The sequence below is a fragment of the Diaporthe citri genome (assembly GCF_014595645.1).
Source record: "Diaporthe citri strain NFHF-8-4 chromosome Unknown scaffold_2, whole genome shotgun sequence".
NCBI lineage: Eukaryota > Fungi > Ascomycota > Sordariomycetes > Diaporthales > Diaporthaceae > Diaporthe > Diaporthe citri.
Window position 1 is genome coordinate 344,787 of NW_025064847.1, and position 16,656 is coordinate 361,442.

The following is a 16,656-nucleotide window of genomic DNA, read 5'->3' on the forward strand; positions in this document are numbered from 1 at the left end:
ATTAATAATAAATATATTATGATTAAATGGTTTTATGATAAATTTATTATAAATTTATTAAAGAATGGTAATTTATTAATAATTTATTATAAATTTATAGTAAATGCTTAAGGCATTAAGATTTATAAATAAAAACTAGCCCTTATTATTTATTAGCTTAAAAATAAAATAATAATTAAGTAATTATTATATTAACCATTAGAATTAATTATATTTACAAGGATTCCACTATAAGATATGTGTAGAATTTAACAGTTTCTTTTAAGTGCTAAAATGCATCTCCCCTGGCAGTAAGTACCTGTTGGGTGTGTTAGTGGTGTAAAGGTACCTGCGGGTCGGAGAGCTATATTAAACCCACTTTGCTGCCGAGCTAACAAAATTAATGCTGGTCGAGTGTAGTCGGCAGGTTGCGAGTCTCTGTTCACTGCAGTGGCTTACCTACGCCACCTGTGGTGACCAATGATGGTGCCCAATACCACCGTGTGTGCAGTGGGGGTGGAGCTCCTTGGTCCACAAAGGCCTCGCAAAGGAACGGTGGGGCCACTTCAGATTTCACCACTGAACTTTACCCCAGGGCCATGGCACAGTGCGCATGCAGTTCCGAGAGTGATTGTTACCCTGAGCCACCACTACTGGCACCGTACCCCTACGATATCCCTGCACCAACTGCAGCTCGACCCCTGGCGGTTCCTTTACCCAGCATCTCTTCTGGACCGTTTTTTCCAACCCCTGACCGGGGGAAGCCCATCCGGTCTCCCCACAACTGCGAGCTCAGACATCACCACACTTTGAACTTCTTGCTCGCCTCGGGAGCTCGAGTGAGAGTCTCGGACTCCGCTTCTTCCTGTTGTGCATCGAATCCATCATCTTTCAATGTCATTGCACCAACGGAGAGACTGATTGCCCATGTAGCCCCTTTCCCGAGCGCGCCGCAGTCACTTGCCGGAGATCACGACACGTGGAGACACAGCCACAGAGATAGTCTCATCGCATGCCGGAACGGGCTCGAGATCGTTGAAACTCAAGACTCGGACTACGCCGCGCCTGGCCAGCATCTTGTTCTACTGCCAACTCCAGACCTAACAGCTCGCAAGCCGGTTGATCGCCCAGAATGACCGGTTCTGACACACGAGGGACACCGGTCCTGGTGCGGGACGGCACAAACATCGACAGGCGGCAATGCAGACGTGTCGTCCCGATGAAGGTATTAGTGCTGGGTCTCTGCCGGACAGGAACAATGTGTGAGTTTCCCGATCATAATCGACGTCCAAGCCGACCTGTCACCGCTGAACAACTGACACAATTCCACCATCAGCCGTCCGAACGGCCCTCAGGTCACTGGGATACCTCGAGACCTACCACATGCGCGCAGCCAGCACGGAGACGCCCCGCGACTGCGAGCTGTGGATGCAGGCCATCAAGGCCAAGTGGGACGGCGAGGGCAAGTTCGAGAAGGAGGACTGGGACCAGCTGCTCGGCCACTGCCAGGCCGTGTGCGACCTGCCCGCCGCCGCCTTCGCGCCAGAGCTGATCGCCGCTTACCCCAAGGCCAAGGTCATCCTCACGATACGCGACCCCGAGTCGTGGCACAAGTAAGGCCCCCCCCCCCGCCCCAAGGCTCGCCTGACTTGGCCCTATTGTCGCTGACAACTTCTCCCAGGTCCACTGCCAAAACCATCTACCAGGGCATCACGGACCCCGCCTCCCAGGTCGTCTCGCACTTCGACTGGGCCTTCTCGCTCTACCGCCCCATGCTGGTGGCGCTCTGGGACAGGCTGTTCGAGGGCGACTTTGAGAACCGCGGCGTCGAGGTCTTCAAGAGGCACTACGACCAAGTTCGGGAGCTCGTGCCGCCGGAGCGGTTGCTCGAGTACGACGTGAGCCAGGGCTGGGGCCCCCTCTGCGACTTCCTGGGCGAGGATGCCCCCGCGGCTCCGTTCCCCTTCACGAACACCATCAGTGATTTCCAGAGGGGGTTCCGGGGCCACAACACCCGGAAGATCCGGGGCGCGGTAATCAAGGCTGTCTTGCTGGTCCTCGCCATGGCGACTATCTGGATGAGCTTTGGTTATATCGCGAAATGGACTGAAGGTATATGAGGGTTTGTCGTCGATATCACTGCTTCGCGCGGAGTGGAGATAGGCGGAATGCTGTCAGCGGACGACGATCACGAGAGGGATTTAAGGCCGTCCAGGAGGGCAGCAATAAACGAAAGTCATAAGATTTCAGCAACGAGCGAGGGTTCGTCCAAGAATCTGTTGAGAGCTGGAGAGTGCCGCCGATACCTGATGAGCAGTAGGCGAGCTTCATGGTTCGTCTTCAAGCTGATTCGCGGCTGGGAAGGTGCAGGGGCGTATTGGGTCAACTGGGACAAATTACTATCTGGACAGCGTTGTTTTTCGGGATTCAGTTCTTAACGATGGAAGGTATGTGCAAGTATAGTTAATGCAATTTTACAGTTCAGAAGGATGAATATACTTATCCTTTTGGAACGAGTGTGGAAAGCTTCAATGTTCCCTTGCTCGAGCCGGGGCAGCTGACTACGCCGCACTCCCGGCACATGGAACCTCACCGACAGACGAGGTAACCAAGACAGATCTGGTGGGCGCAAGAGACGGGACCATTGACCACAGAGATTATTCGGAAGATTGCGCTGCACCCGCACGCTGTCGCTTCCAGCTTAGCGCGACGACAGCCACGCCGCAGCAAATGGCCCACGCCCCAATGGAGATCGTCCAAGCCGCGTCACGCGCCCAGGCCTGTCCTGCTGCGTCCCACCCGCTCCGGGCCGCGCCCTCCAGGTCGTCCACGTTCAGGACGCCCACCCCTTCACGCTCTAGAACGCCCCACACGTAGTCGCGGTAGCCCACGGGCCAGTCTGGGGTGTCCCAGTACCGGCTCTTCAGACCGAGCCTCCTTGCGGTGGCGATTTGGCTGCGAAGGGTGGACAGTTGTGACGGGGAGAAGCCTGTGATCACGGACCCGATGGTGGCCTTGAAGGAGGCCGAGGCGTAGTAGGCTGTCTTGTTGGACCACTCTTGGTTTAGTCCATCTGGGCTGTCCTGGGAGGTGCTGATGGCTTGCGGGAGGGAGGCTAGTGGCGCGTCGAGGAGTGTGTCGTGGTATTCGTCAAACAGTCGATTTGGGTCAGCGTTTATGCTGGTGAACACACTGCGTTCGGAGACGATGTTTCCCGAGCCCACGACGGTGATGGGGCCGGGCACCAGGCCGCCGTCTTCGCACCGCGTGAGGTACCGCTTGTCGCGCAGGGCGGACAGCTGTTCCACCACCAGCGGCCAGGTGTCGATGCTTTGAGTCTTGACGTCGATGAGCAGCACGAGCGTCGCGTTTGGATCCGTCCTAAAGACTCCCCTGGGCTGGGTAGTCTTGGTACCAGTGGTGCCTTGCGGCTTCGCGTTGATGCTATCGAGAATGCTCAGAAGCGGGTCGAGGTACATATTTGTCAGTGCGCGGTTTGGGGTGAGTGAAGCCTCGTCGTGCCCCACCAGGAGGTCTGTTCCGTCCTCTGTGAGCCACACGTCTGCCTCGACGCTCGAGCAGCCGGCCGCGAGGGCTGAGAAGAGAGGGTACGACCGCAGGTAGTCGTTGTGCGAGTGACATGCTCTGGGCTTGACGGAGTGGGAAAAGTCGTCCAGCCACTTCTGCTCCCCGCCGATGGGGTGACTGTTGGTCGTGATGGGGTTGGTGGAGATGAAGTCGTGAGGGACAGCGCCCATGGACGAGGGCTTGGTGAGGAACGTGAGGACGAAAATGAAGCTGCTGTTGTGGCTCTCGTTAGCGAGTTTTACTAAAGATCTGCTGGGCGAGCGGCGACGGGAGCAGACACCGGGCACCAACATGACGACAAGGGACCAGACTGTCCAAGCTGCACAGGCTTGGATTGTGTCCCTGCTCATGGCTGCAAACAATTTGCTTGCGAATGAGAACTGCCCGTGTCTGTCATTTGCGACTTCAACACTCGACTTTATAACACCATGCGATGTCTTGGCCGCACCATCGTGGAGGGAGCTCGAGAGCGTCTCGTTGTCCCCCGGTTGACCACAGCTCGAACCCCCGGTGGTTGGAAGCCTCCAAATTGTAGACGAAATTGCTGACTGCTCAGTTTGGGCCGTTTTCGAATGGATTGGTGCTGCGACATCCCGAAATTTGACTAGATTTGGCATGAGTGGAACTTGTGTCATGGCCCACCACTGAGGTGAAGACAGTTGACCGTTGACAAGCCAAATCCACCAGGTTACCTACTTATGATGACGCATGGCAGTCTGGAATCATGGCATTCGTCTAGTGATTCACTGATAATTCTCATTCACTACCAAAGCAGCTGCGTTGGTCACATTGACATGCCTCTCGACGGATCATGCAGACCCCGCCCTCGAAAGCAAGTGACCAGTGCATTGAAAAACAACACGTCCCATGCTTGGGAGGAACTCATCATAGATATGAGTTCAATCACAAGATCATGCGACCAAGGGAGTGGACGCCACAGCTTGAAAAACAGAGGCGTGATATTCAAGCTGACTGGATGCGCTTGGTCAACGGAGTTTGAAATGGAAGCGCGAGTGCCAAATGTAACTTCCTGTGAACAAAGATATGCGGTTTTGACAGGCCTTGGTGAAGAACCGACACAGGACCAAGATTATGCGTCCCCTGGAACGCTCTGATCATACTGATCGGAACTCTCATTTTCACAATGCTGGTTAAAGTATTTTCATGAACAACAGGTTACGTCCCTGCGAATCATGAAATCCGCATCACACTCGACATTTTTTGCCAAGATCTGGATTTCCTGCATTGGAATATGTTGGGCTTGGATGCGACCGCCTCGTTAGCGTATAAATTTGTAATCTCTTACAACACTAGCATAATCACGGGTAGTACATCTCCCGATCTCTGTCTTTCTGAAGATAAGAAGGCCTCTATCATATCGAGGCTCACGAATTCACAAGCTCGCATTGAGCTCTACCACCCGTCTCTGGCAGAGCACAAAGCACAAAGCGAGTCGTTGAACCAACACAGTGTTTCAGTGTTCTCTTACTTCGAAAATTATATGAAATAAACCATTTCCGGGCTATTTCTGATCCTTTGAGCATTATCCTCTGTTGCCTGGTGTTGTGCTTTCATAGGGAATAGCTGGACCTCGGTCATGCAGCACCCAATGGACTATTTCGTGCTTCGCTTCAACAAACAGTTCGCAGTTCAAATTTCACTCGGCATTGAAGGATATCCACAACATGTCTAACGCTCGGTCCGACTCTCGTTCAGGCTCTTTTGTGAGCGCCCGCTCAAGACCTTTGACAGCTCGCTCCAGCGTTCACTCCAGCGCCTTTGCAAGCGCTCGCTCAAACTTTCGGAGCGCTGGCACTCGTTCAGCCTCGGGAGGCTCGGGTGCAAGTGCGTCAAGAGCTGCACGGCTAGCTAATAAAAACGAATTAATTAAGAAAGAATTACGGAGGAGGCATATATGCCATGGAGAAAACAAGCAATTTACTTGCTTGCTCAGAAATGATTTGCAGTTATATGTATTATGAAGCCTTTTACCAGGGCGCGGTTCCAAGCTTCCAAATGATAGAAGCTGCATTCCCAGAAGATATCGTAGATGCCTGTGCCAGGTTCCCTGTCCCGAGGACAAGCGCGCCCCCGGATTGCGATAGATGCCAGCGGAGACGAAGCGGGGACCGTTCCACGAGAACCCGCCCCGAGATGTTGATCCTGAGATCGCCCGCCAACTCAATTCAGAGCTGCAAGATGGCACGCGCCCGACGACTGAGGCGCTGGCTCCCTTGGGGCTGCGGTATCTGAAAATCCTCGGCGCGGGGAGTCAAGGGACAGCCGTTCTCTTTGAGATGGACGCTTATGATGGCACAAAGCGAAAGCTTGTTGCTGAATATGAAACGGCGCAAGAGGATGACGACGATAGCATAGCCTGGGAGAAAGAATGGATGAGGGTGAGTGAGAGCGGAGAGGACATGCAGTACATTGTCGCCCTGCTATTCCCATCTTGCATCATTGATGTGGTCAGTCCCGATGGCTAATCCGGCTCATCCCTTTCTAGGCCACGGTTGGTGCGAGACATATCATTCAACGGCAACTCATCCACGGCTTCGATATTGTGGAGGATGAGGACGAATATGAAGACGATTCAAAAATGTATTTGATGGAGTTCATGTTAGTAAGATGTTCCCATCTACTGCACAAAACTCCACCAGGTTTACTCGTGAATCTCAATGATGGCGGTGGTAACTGGGAGGTACTAGGAAACACGGTCCTGTCGACAGGCTCTTACGCAAGATTTCGAAGAGTGAAACTAGGGTACGGTTAAAGAGCGGCGATTTGTGGAGAATATTTCTTTGCCGCAAGTGAAAAGTGGTAGCCCCATCCACTGAATCACACTGAACGGAATGATAAGTCTTTCGAGCTTGTATCGCTATGTCCTACCCAGATCGGTGGTCATTCGGTCTCAGTGCCATTCAGTAAAGAGCTGGTCCCTACGAGGGCCAACGGCCGTGTACTTCCGCCGCAAGATAATGCCTTGATAAATTTGGATATCAACTACAATAACGGTAAGTTATCCTCAAGGTGAAATGGAAAGTACATGCTAAAGAATCCTAGTTATGATCGGCGACTATGATGTTGATCCTGGAGTACATCCTCATGATGAGGTACCCATCTTCAAGGTATTCATACGTTTTCATTAAGTTGTCGTTCATCTCACCTGAACCACGGGTTACATGTGATTTGACAGAAGGACGTCTTGTCACACCACAATGTCCGTTCTGCAACAGAAACCCCAATTAATACGCCGCCGTCTTTTATGTGTTATTTAAATCCGTGTCTCCGGGTTCATGCAACATAACATGCTTTGGTAAATGTCAACAACTCTATCAGTGCTTGATCGGACCTGAAAAACATCATTTAGACCAATACGTTGCCCTCGGATATCTAATAGCAGTGAGACCGGTCTGATTCTTAGAATGCAAGCACCACATGCATAAGTGATATCAGATGGGAACGGTAAGAAATGACTGACGTTGCCGTTTTTCTACCGTTGACATACAGGGCTGACTGGGACTCACTGCGCCTTAGATTATGGTCAGCCTAATCACACAAAATAACTACGACAGACCGCCAATAGGCAGTACACAAACGATTTCCGGGTTACTGGGTAACGATTTCGACGTCTTTACAGTTAGTAAAGCCATCTGAATTAATTGCTCGCGGTTCATGTCGCGAGTTCCGAGCCCGAGACACTACCGTGAAGTTACTGCGCAAGATACTGAATTTTTTCGGTCATAGTATGGAGGCTATGTCCTCAATGAAGCGTTCGACCACTACGATAAGGGCCTGCGCATGACAATTGCGTGGATTATGGCGCATTCTCCTGGCAAGCGGCCTGAGATGCTGGAATTACAAGAGATCTTGATGAAAGCAGTCCGTAGGGACTATGATGAAGGCGACAGGATCTCGATCGCGGAGCTTCTCGAGAGTCCCCCGCCGCCGCCGCCGTGAGTTTCCTGAGTCGAGCCCTGTGCAGAGCTGAAGCAGTCTTGCATGACTTGTATATCATTTCGAAGTCCAAATCGTAACCCAATGCCACACCAAAATCGGTCTCAAATAGACACGAGTACTGAAGGGAGACTACTGATCAGATACTAGGCGTGATCCCATGAGTGGTGCTGGTGCCCCAGTCACAGCAGAAGACATTGCGAATGTTACGTGGCGTGCGACGCCGCCAGAGAGTCATTGGAACGACGGCCGCAGACATATTACTGGGATCAGGGCAGCAAGGCAACCGTGTCACCAGGGGCCAAAGGCGGAAAGCTCAGGGAGGCGCTGCAAGAAGAGGAACAGCCGCCTGGCTCGGCATATTTAACGGGCTAACGCGGTTGAGATTTGGGCCTCAGAGAGGCGCTTTAAATAGGGGGCTGGTCGCCCGACTCGGAATGCCTAGCATGCCAGTACGCATAGCGGGATTTCAGCGCGCGATCAGAACGCTGATCCCGCCGTTCGTGAGAGGCGATGCTGGGGATACTAGTAGCAGCGGGGATACCAGTAGCAGCGGGAATACTACTAGTAGCAGCAGCGGGGGCAGCGCTGACGACAGTGACGACGACCAATTGGCGCACATGATGGCGGATTTGGACGTGTGACTGCTTGATTCACATCTTGAAATACTTATTTTGGGTTTCCTTTGTAAGCTATCGCCTATAGCCTGAGTCTGGTGCGTATGTGATGAAAAGTCCAGCGAGACAAACTTCACATCGGGCACTCCGATCTCCGCCCCCGTCCCGGAAGCGCGTGGTCTATCGACCCGTTCAGAAAGTCGCCGACGTCCACATGTGAGAGCGCCCCACTCAGGCGATCCGGCAGGTTTTGACTGGTGCGGTCCCGCAGAGGTTTCATGGGCAGGGGTGTTTGTGCGACATGGAACGTCCGATTTGTAATTTTGCCGAGGCACCTCGACAGCGACGGGGCAACATGGGACAGGAAATGGATCACAGCTTATCTAGCAAAACGTGATTCCTAATGTTCTCGAAGAGTCTGATGTTGTTGAAAGTCGAAAATTGGTGTCTATAACTTCCTTGTGCCCCCTCGCTTAAGCCATAGCGGCTAAATATATCGAATGTGGCTGGCTGCAGTTCACTTTCCCATTTTGAAGAGCCTTGTCTTTCTACCGTGATTTTTCCCCGTCGAAATATAACCCTGAGACCGAAGCCAGCATCATAGAATTTTCAACCCACGAGCGCAGTACATCATGACTCTACAGATCTCAAAACCCATCACCCTTCCGTCGGGCCTCGTTCTGCCAAACAGGCTCGTCAAAGCAGCCATGGCGGAGGCAATGGCCGGTTCCGCCACGGACTACCTGCCAAGCGAAGCCATGAACCGCTCCTATACGGCCTGGGCAGATGCAGGCTGGGGCATGGTCCTCACGGGCAACGTGCAGGTCGACACAAAGTACCTCGGCCAGCCAACAGACACATCCATCATCGACAACGAGGCCAAGCAGCTCGAGTCATGGAAGACATGGGCAAAGACGATCAAGGGCCCCACCGGCTCGACGCCGGCGATCGTGCAGCTCAACCACCCGGGCCGGCAGTCCCCACTGGGCGCGGGTACCAAGGGATTCTTCACCAAGAACGTGGCGCCGTCGCCCGTGCCGCTGGACCTGGGCCCGGGCCTGCTGGCGAAGCTGGCGTCGGCCCTGGTCATGGGCACGCCGCGCGAGATGAGCCACGCCGACATCGAGGAGGTGGTGGCCCAGTTCGCGCGGGCGGCCAAGCTGAGCGCCGACGCGGGCTTTGACGGGATTGAGCTCCACGCAGCCCACGGGTACCTGCTTGCCCAGTTTCTCAGCCCCAAGTCCAACAAGAGGACAGACGAATATGGCGGGACCCCGCAGAAGGCGGCCAAGATCGTCGCTGATATCATCCGGGCCGCGCGCGCTGTGACACCCGAGGGGTTCACCATCGGGATCAAGCTGAACAGCGTCGACCACCAGTCTGACTCAGCACTCAAGGACTGTATCGAGCAGTTGCGGGTGATCACCGAGGCTGGGATCGACTTCTTGGAGGTCTCGGGCGGGACATACGAGGACCCTGTGGTGAGTGATGCAGTCCCCTTTAGTTTCGTAACGGAACCTTCCCTGAGGTCTTCGAGCTCGCTCGGTCTTTAATCATGTCCTGTCTTGCTCCTTGTTGCGATCTGTCAAGTTTGATGGAATACATGATGCATCAAAATGGGGACCGTAAAATCTGATTTCAAGTCATTAGATGATCAGCGGCGGCAAGGGATTCGCAGAAAAGTCCGAAAGGACCAAGGCCCGGGAGGCCTTCTTCCTGGAATTCGCAAAGGCCATCCGCCACAAGTTTGCCGACCTCCCACTCATGGTCACTGGCGGCTTCCGGACACGTCCAGGCATGGAGGCCGCGGTGGCAGAGGGTGGCTGCGACATGGTTGGCATCGGCCGCCCAGCGATTACCAACCCCAGCCTACCCACTAACATAATCTTTAACAAGGAGGTTAGTGACGACGACGCTAGGCTTTATCTGAAGAAGGTCCAGGTGCCCTGGATTGCGAAGATGATTTCGCCTGCCGTTGGTGCTGGCGCCGAGAGTGTGAGTTTATGACCTGTGATATTCTAAGTTAGGGTCTAACGTGACCTTTGCCCGATCCTGGATGCTGACATTCGTTAACTGCTGTAGGCTTACTATTGCGCTCAAATACCCAAGATGGCTCAGCTGTAGATTCTTAGGCTTATAGGTGTGGTGTGGAAAGCAGTATAGATCAGAGGTCTTGTGCGGCATTTTCGGGTTGCAAATGAAACCAGTTAGACTTATAGTTACTCTGTGGTGGTTCTGTGTGTTTATAATTATGGCCAAACTGGCCGTAGGGGGATTTAGAGGATCAAATTGATGCTATTTGAACAATACATACGTAAACTGAAATCGCAACGGCGATACCATTTATCTTACTCGTATCATGGGGAACCAAGTATGACCATTCAAGTGAATTGTCACGATGAATGAGGCAATACAGGCATTGCCACCCGAAGTGATGCAATACTCTATCAAAGTGCTCACCGAGGTTCTCACCGCTGCACCGGCGAACTGCAGGTTGTTTGCAGGAGAGACTTGCCACCATAACACGACCTCTCGAAACAGAATCGAAATGAAGGAGAGGACCACATCAATTATACGGATAGGAGGTATTCATCTGGACGGGGAAATCCAAACGAGACGATCCCACAGCATAATGCACACCGGACTATTGGCAGCTGCTACCAGTGGGAGTGTACATCAGAATTTGATGTCTCGTCATTGCCAACGCCTTACATGACGCTGGAAAGAATATACGCACTGACTCTCATGAGATCACTAAGTTTTATTTTGAACTTCACTTGGGTGACTTTAAGCCGTCACAGATAATTTTCAGGGCGGTGTAGCCCACTACTAGGCATACCTAGTGCAGAAAATGACCAGGATGGGCAAGCAATGTCACTTGAGGAATTGCGTTAGTTGCAACAATTCCTTGCGCCTCTCTCTCTCACTCACTGACTCAGCGGAGTTCTTGACAGGGAAAGCGATGGCGGCCGCGGCGTCTGTGTAATGAGGAGCTTCGGGCGTGGTTAAGGTGCACGGTGAAAAGAAAATTGGTTCAGTGTTCATTGTTGCTGCATGAGACAGACATCTAGAAGAGTTCGATGTACGTGCAGCACAAGCTTGGAGACGGTGAAGTTAGCGTTACAAGATATAATAATCGCAACACTCTCAGAGACAACATCTTTCAGAAATCTCAGCTTATCTTCAGAAGCATTCTGTCCATGGCGAAGCAGAGTGGTTGTTGAGTTGAGGGTGTCTGCCGTCGTTCCCATGCCAAGAGCTGCCAGCTGGCGCGCAGCTGTGCACGTAGAATGTCGACGCTCGGACCAAGTCCACAAATCCACTCCCGAAAAACTTCTGGGCAGCCCTGACCACTTTTTTACATCTGCGACAATTCGCATCCCGTTCCATCCATCGACCAACCTCTATCCCATCCACCAGACCGACATACTTGACTGCCAATTCCTCCACGGAAGTCATATCGTCACCTGCAGTCAAAATGTCTTCTCCCCAGCTCAACAAGATCGCGGCGAACTCGCCCTCCCGCCAGAACCCCTCTGAGCTCGAGACCAGCATCGCTGGTGCCCTCTACGACCTCGAGACCGGCACCGCCGACCTGAAGGCTGCCCTCCGACCTCTGCAGTTCGTCTCTGCCAAGGAGGTATGAATCAAACCTGGAAACATTCCTGAAGAGAAAGCATCTTGGGCTCGGAGAACATGAATCTCGCGACCGACCATCTACCTGTTCCACCGAGTGCGACACCGTTTGTCTGCCTGCAACGAATCGCTCCGACTTCGAGAGATGCAGCACAGAACATCTCGCTGCAAACACACAAACAGAGAAACACTCGGGTCGAACGTGGAATAGGACGGGAAGCGGTCCACGGGGTTCTGTTCTGGACACAGACAGATCATCCGGGAGCTCGCAGGCTAACTTTGTGATCTTGAATAGATCGAGGTTGGTCACGGCAAGAAGGCTATTGTCATCTTTGTCCCCGTCCCTCTCCTGCAGGGCTTCCACCGTGTCCAGCAGCGGTAAGTTTCCATCCTAGCATGACAGTTCCATGGCTCCTCGTCACTGACATCTTCTGTTGTAGCCTCACCCGTGAGCTGGAGAAGAAGTTCTCCGACCGCCACGTCCTGGTCCTCGCCTCGCGCCGCATCCTGCCCCGCCCCAAGCGATCCACCCGCTCGCGCAACACCCAGAAGCAGAAGCGTCCCCGCTCCCGCACTCTGACCGCCGTCCACGACGCCATCCTGACCGACCTCGTCTACCCCGTCGAGATCGTCGGCAAGCGCCTCCGCACCAAGGAGGACGGCGCCAAGACCCTCAAGGTCATCCTCGACGAGAAGCGCGGTGGCGTCGACTACCGCCTGGACACCTACTCCGAGGTCTACCGCAAGCTGACCGGCCGCGGTGTCACCTTCGAGTTCCCCCAGTCCACCGGCACCGAGTACTAGACGCGCCCTCCTACCCTTGATGAGCTGTAAGCTTGAGGACCTGGCCGGCTCAAACAGCCGCCTCACCCCCAAGCGACCATTAAAACAAAATGGACGGATACCCAAGGGGGCCTCAAGGTCTTTGGTGGACAACCCACTAGAGGCTTTCAATTGGTTGATTGATGCATGGGAAGTACGGTTGGCAATGGCAAAAAGTCTTTTTTGGGAGGCATGACGGCGTTTGTTGCGTTGGTCGGAGCACGGGATAGCTTGGATCGAATAGAACAAGCATGGTTCTGAAATAACTGCCAATGAATCGCCAAAAATGCCCCAACGACATGTCTGCAATGCAGTGACAATCAATGCCAATGTGCAACAATGAATATCATCGTAAAAAGGTCTTCCTGCAAAACATGTCTTTCCATTCGGGGTATCGTGCCTTTTGTCTTTCAGCTACATTCGCGCAAACCGGCGCTCTATGTCTTTTTTTTCTTGGTGTCCACACGTCGCTCAATCCTGGCTGATCCTCCCAAGCCCCATCACACACCAATACGCAAGCTCCCTCTTCTCCCTCCCGTCGCCCTTGCTGTCCCCGGCCCGGCCCTCATCGCCTGCCGCGTCCGTCTCCCACTCGAGACGCACAAACATCGGTATCTCCAGCACGTCCTCGTCGGGACGCAGCGGGCCCATGTCCAGCTCGCGCTTGGTGCCCAGCCCCCAGCCGCCGCTGCCGGTGCGCACGAGGCTGGCGTTTGTCCTCGCGCGCTCCAGGCTCGCGGGGACAACCTCCACCACGATGGTGACCCAGTTGCGGCCGCGCTCCCACACCTTGCCCGGCTCCACGGACGGCTGGCCCGTGCCCCCGCCGGGCGTGTCCTCGCGCTGCTGCTGCTGCTGCATCTGCTGCTGGAGCAGCGACCGCCTGTCTTTCAGGGCCTCGTCCCAGACGTCCGTGTTGGCGTCGATCTCGAACTCCGGGCACAGCACGGTGACCTTGCTGGCGAATCGGCCCGGCGTGACGGACGGCGTGGCCAGCGTGACGCGGACGGGCTCGAAGATGGGGTTCTTGAAGGTGAGCAGGTACTGCACGGGCCGGAGGGGCGCGAGAAGCGCGGGAGGGCCCGCGGGCGCAGAGGTCGACGTGCCCGCGAACGGGTTGCCCAAGATGCTCTGCGACAGCGACGTCGCCTGCAGCGGCCGCATCGAGATGCTGGGGATGTAGCTCCCCGCCACGAGGCGGATGCGGAACCGTGTGTTGGTCACCTTGGCCTCGGGCTTGGACACGATGTGACGGCAGACGGGGCACCGCTTGGAGCGCTTCGTGCGCAGAAGGTAGGCGACCGGTCGCAGCTCGTCGACGAACCGCGAGCGGCCGTGCAGGCTCGGCTCGCACACGTTGACGGGCGGCTGGGAGGTCGTCTGGTTGTGTGATGCGGTCTCGTCCCAGGCGGACTTGTGCAGGCGCTCGATGGCCTTTGTCTCATCTAGATCCGCGACTTGCAGCCCTTCGTCTGGCTCCAGTGACTCTCGCATCACGTTGGACCGCGACTTGGCTTTCTTGTCGCCCAGCAGCCCTGTTCCCGTGTACAAGCTCATTATGCGTGATAGGGAACCCGGCGAGCCAATCCCCAGCTCCCCGAGGGACGACAGGCCGCCTTTGTCAGAAGCATCTGCGAGTTGCGACTGGTAGAAGGCCCTCAGGTTTGCGAACTGGGTCTCGACGTCGAGGTCCTCGGCTGCTCCAGCTGGAGCCTGCTGTCTCGCCGCCGGTGCCTCCTCCCCTATTGGTGGCAGAGCAGATGACCCCAGCGCCGTCGAGCTCACGCCGCTGCTGGCTGTGACGGCCTCCTTGCGCCTGTCCTTGCGCTCCTTTGGGGTCAGCCGTGTCTTGCCGCCGTTGCGTATTTTCTGAAGCTGCGCGTAGATGCCGTTTGGCTTGTCGAACTTGATGCCGATCTCACTGGAGGTCCACTGGCAGTAGGAGCAGGTGAGGATGTAGGACGGGAGAGCGGAGGAGTATGCCTCTTTGCTCTCGGAGTCGGAGGGGGGTGGGGGGTCGACCGCGGTGGCAGATAGAGGCCCTACACAGACGGGGCATTGGAAGCAACTGCGGGTGCACCTACGAGACAGTCAGCGATCGAATTCGCGTAGACATAAGCACTTTGTACTCGGACAGATATATGAGATTGACAGCGCGACTTGGGCATATGAGTTGGCCGTACCTGTTGCCATCGCTCTTGATGTTGCTCCCTGGCACCTCGAACAGACAGTTGGGGCAGTAATATGTAACAATTTCCTCGGCAATACACCTGGGGCAGCGGATCTGGTGGCAGTCCTCGCAGTAGAGCAGGTACTCGAGGGGGTAAAGGCTGTAGGCCGCGCGAGGGGCTCGCGGGTCGAAGGGCCGCTCGAAGGCGTCGAGCTCCTCGGTGGCGCTCGGGGTGGTCGGATCGCTGTGGCTGTGGCGGGAGAGGTTGGCAGGGTCGGAGCAGGGACATTGAATATAGGTGTATGGAGTCAATGCAGCCATCGTGAAGGCGCGCAGCGGCTTGGGCGTTGCCCAACCTGCGGGCAGATTGTCGTGTCGAGCGTGTCGAGACGCGTCCTCGGACAGACAGCACGAAGCAGGCGCTGGCTGGAAAAGGCGTGGGCAAGATCACAGGCCCATTCTGTGACGCAATAGAATCGGCTGCTATTCAATGTGTGGGCTGATTCAATATGTCGCCCTCCGAGGGAGACATGCACGCATCGTTCAAACGGCCGGTCACGTCGGTGAGCTTCAAGGTGAGCGCGCAGAGGTACCCAGGTACCTCAATGCTGGAATGCTTGCGCAATGTAGGGGCTCTCATCGGAGCTTGGGGCACTTGCGCCGATGATCTTATCTGCCATCCCTGCTATCTGATACGTACTGATTCTACGTACTGTTCTCCGCATGGGAAAACCCAAAAAGTTGAACTGCCTGCAGCAGAGCAGAGAGGCAGCCACAGATGCACCACGCTTGCACCATGCAACATACTGAATCTGGTCCTCAAAATTTGTCTGAGTCCTGACCAACCGGGGCAGTGCCAACTGTCAGACGACAGTTGCAATGCATGGACCTACACGCATGTCTCGCCCTCGCGAGAGCTCACCTCCTCCATCACCACAATGCAGCGACAAATTCAGCGTCGTCGCTGGGCGTCGAAGCTGGGCATGTGACGAGCTGACCCGCAGCGAGCCAGACTCAGAACAACCTCAACAACACGGGAGCCACGAGAGTTTATTCTGTAGACTAATATCTCAACCTCCGGCTACAGTGTTCCCGAGGACTCAGGGGAATGTTCATACGAGGTTCTTATATTGCAGCACGGGTCGGCACTACTGGCTTTTTGCACGCCAATCAATCGACGCTTGTGATCCCTGCGAGCTGTAGCCGAGCTCACGATGGCCTCGCCAGGTCGGGTACCTCAGTCCGACCTCTTTACCTGCTTCCACTCGTCCACGAGCTGCAGCTCCAGCTTCTCCTGTCGATGACACTGCCATCAATTTGATGACTCATTGCCGGCGACACATGGCATGGCATGCAATGGAGAGACGTCGCGCACCATATGCTGTCGAGTGGCATGGCACTTCGCCACTCCTGTGGCAAGCGTCATTCGTCAGTAACAAAGGACGCGCCATCATGGGAAACAAAGGCCCCGTCTAGTAGATCACAGACTGGCGGGCCGAGAGATGCGTTTCATCGAGCACACGGTCCGTAACCTTGGCCTGGCGCCGTATTCAACAAGGTCTGAGCCCTTCCCATCTCGGCTGCTGGCCATGCCGTCCGCCATGCCACCAGTTCCCCTAGCAAACCGTACTATCGGCGAAGCCACATCCCTCAGCCCTGGGCTCTCTCCCATGGCCATCATCTATTTCCATGCTGTCGGCAGGGAGCCACCTCGTCATGATGGGATCGGCGAGGTCTGTTTGAGAGACCCGGAGCTGCCTGGAAGAAACGGGACATCCCCGGCAAAAGGGCTGGTGATACCGACACTTCGGAAGCACTCCAGACGATACGACCGAACTCAATCAAGATCATCATCAGCGTCTGGAAGGGCAATACGATAGCACCTCG

The 16,656-nt window shown here is 54.9% G+C and overlaps 7 protein-coding genes across 7 annotated transcripts; 5 read left to right on the forward strand and 2 right to left on the reverse strand.

The window, feature by feature from the left end:
* Positions 1 to 1,179: 1,179 nt before the first annotated feature.
* Positions 1,180 to 2,099, forward strand: INS49_005752 (uncharacterized protein; the record flags this gene model as incomplete). Its single annotated transcript, XM_043166530.1, has 3 exons — positions 1,180 to 1,204; positions 1,316 to 1,592; positions 1,661 to 2,099. The coding sequence occupies 3 exons, from the start codon at positions 1,180 to 1,182 to the stop codon at positions 2,097 to 2,099; spliced, it is 741 nt and encodes a 246-aa protein (XP_043027674.1).
* Positions 2,100 to 2,636: 537 nt separating this feature from the next.
* On the reverse strand, positions 2,637 to 3,917 carry INS49_005753 (uncharacterized protein; the record flags this gene model as incomplete). The annotated part of the gene is made up of 1 exon (XM_043166531.1): positions 2,637 to 3,917. One exon carries the CDS (start codon positions 3,915 to 3,917, stop codon positions 2,637 to 2,639), a length of 1,281 nt encoding a protein of 426 aa, XP_043027675.1.
* A 1,755-nt stretch (positions 3,918 to 5,672) lies between these two features.
* INS49_005754 (uncharacterized protein) lies at positions 5,673 to 7,527 on the forward strand (the record flags this gene model as incomplete). The annotated part of the gene is made up of 5 exons (XM_043166532.1): positions 5,673 to 5,966; positions 6,074 to 6,190; positions 6,428 to 6,581; positions 6,631 to 6,695; positions 7,315 to 7,527. 5 exons carry the CDS (start codon positions 5,673 to 5,675, stop codon positions 7,525 to 7,527), a joined length of 843 nt encoding a protein of 280 aa, XP_043027676.1.
* Positions 7,528 to 8,773: 1,246 nt separating this feature from the next.
* Positions 8,774 to 9,694, forward strand: INS49_005755 (uncharacterized protein; the record flags this gene model as incomplete). The annotated part of the gene is made up of 1 exon (XM_043166533.1): positions 8,774 to 9,694. The coding sequence occupies one exon, from the start codon at positions 8,774 to 8,776 to the stop codon at positions 9,692 to 9,694; it is 921 nt and encodes a 306-aa protein (XP_043027677.1).
* Positions 9,695 to 9,791: 97 nt separating this feature from the next.
* INS49_005756 (uncharacterized protein) lies at positions 9,792 to 10,265 on the forward strand (the record flags this gene model as incomplete). The annotated part of the gene is made up of 2 exons (XM_043166534.1): positions 9,792 to 10,136; positions 10,224 to 10,265. 2 exons carry the CDS (start codon positions 9,792 to 9,794, stop codon positions 10,263 to 10,265), a joined length of 387 nt encoding a protein of 128 aa, XP_043027678.1.
* A 1,354-nt stretch (positions 10,266 to 11,619) lies between these two features.
* INS49_005757 (uncharacterized protein) lies at positions 11,620 to 12,581 on the forward strand (the record flags this gene model as incomplete). Its single annotated transcript, XM_043166535.1, has 3 exons — positions 11,620 to 11,781; positions 12,073 to 12,155; positions 12,218 to 12,581. 3 exons carry the CDS (start codon positions 11,620 to 11,622, stop codon positions 12,579 to 12,581), a joined length of 609 nt encoding a protein of 202 aa, XP_043027679.1.
* A 489-nt stretch (positions 12,582 to 13,070) lies between these two features.
* On the reverse strand, positions 13,071 to 15,090 carry INS49_005758 (uncharacterized protein; the record flags this gene model as incomplete). Its single annotated transcript, XM_043166536.1, has 2 exons — positions 13,071 to 14,679; positions 14,783 to 15,090. The coding sequence occupies 2 exons, from the start codon at positions 15,088 to 15,090 to the stop codon at positions 13,071 to 13,073; spliced, it is 1,917 nt and encodes a 638-aa protein (XP_043027680.1).
* Positions 15,091 to 16,656: the final 1,566 nt, after the last annotated feature.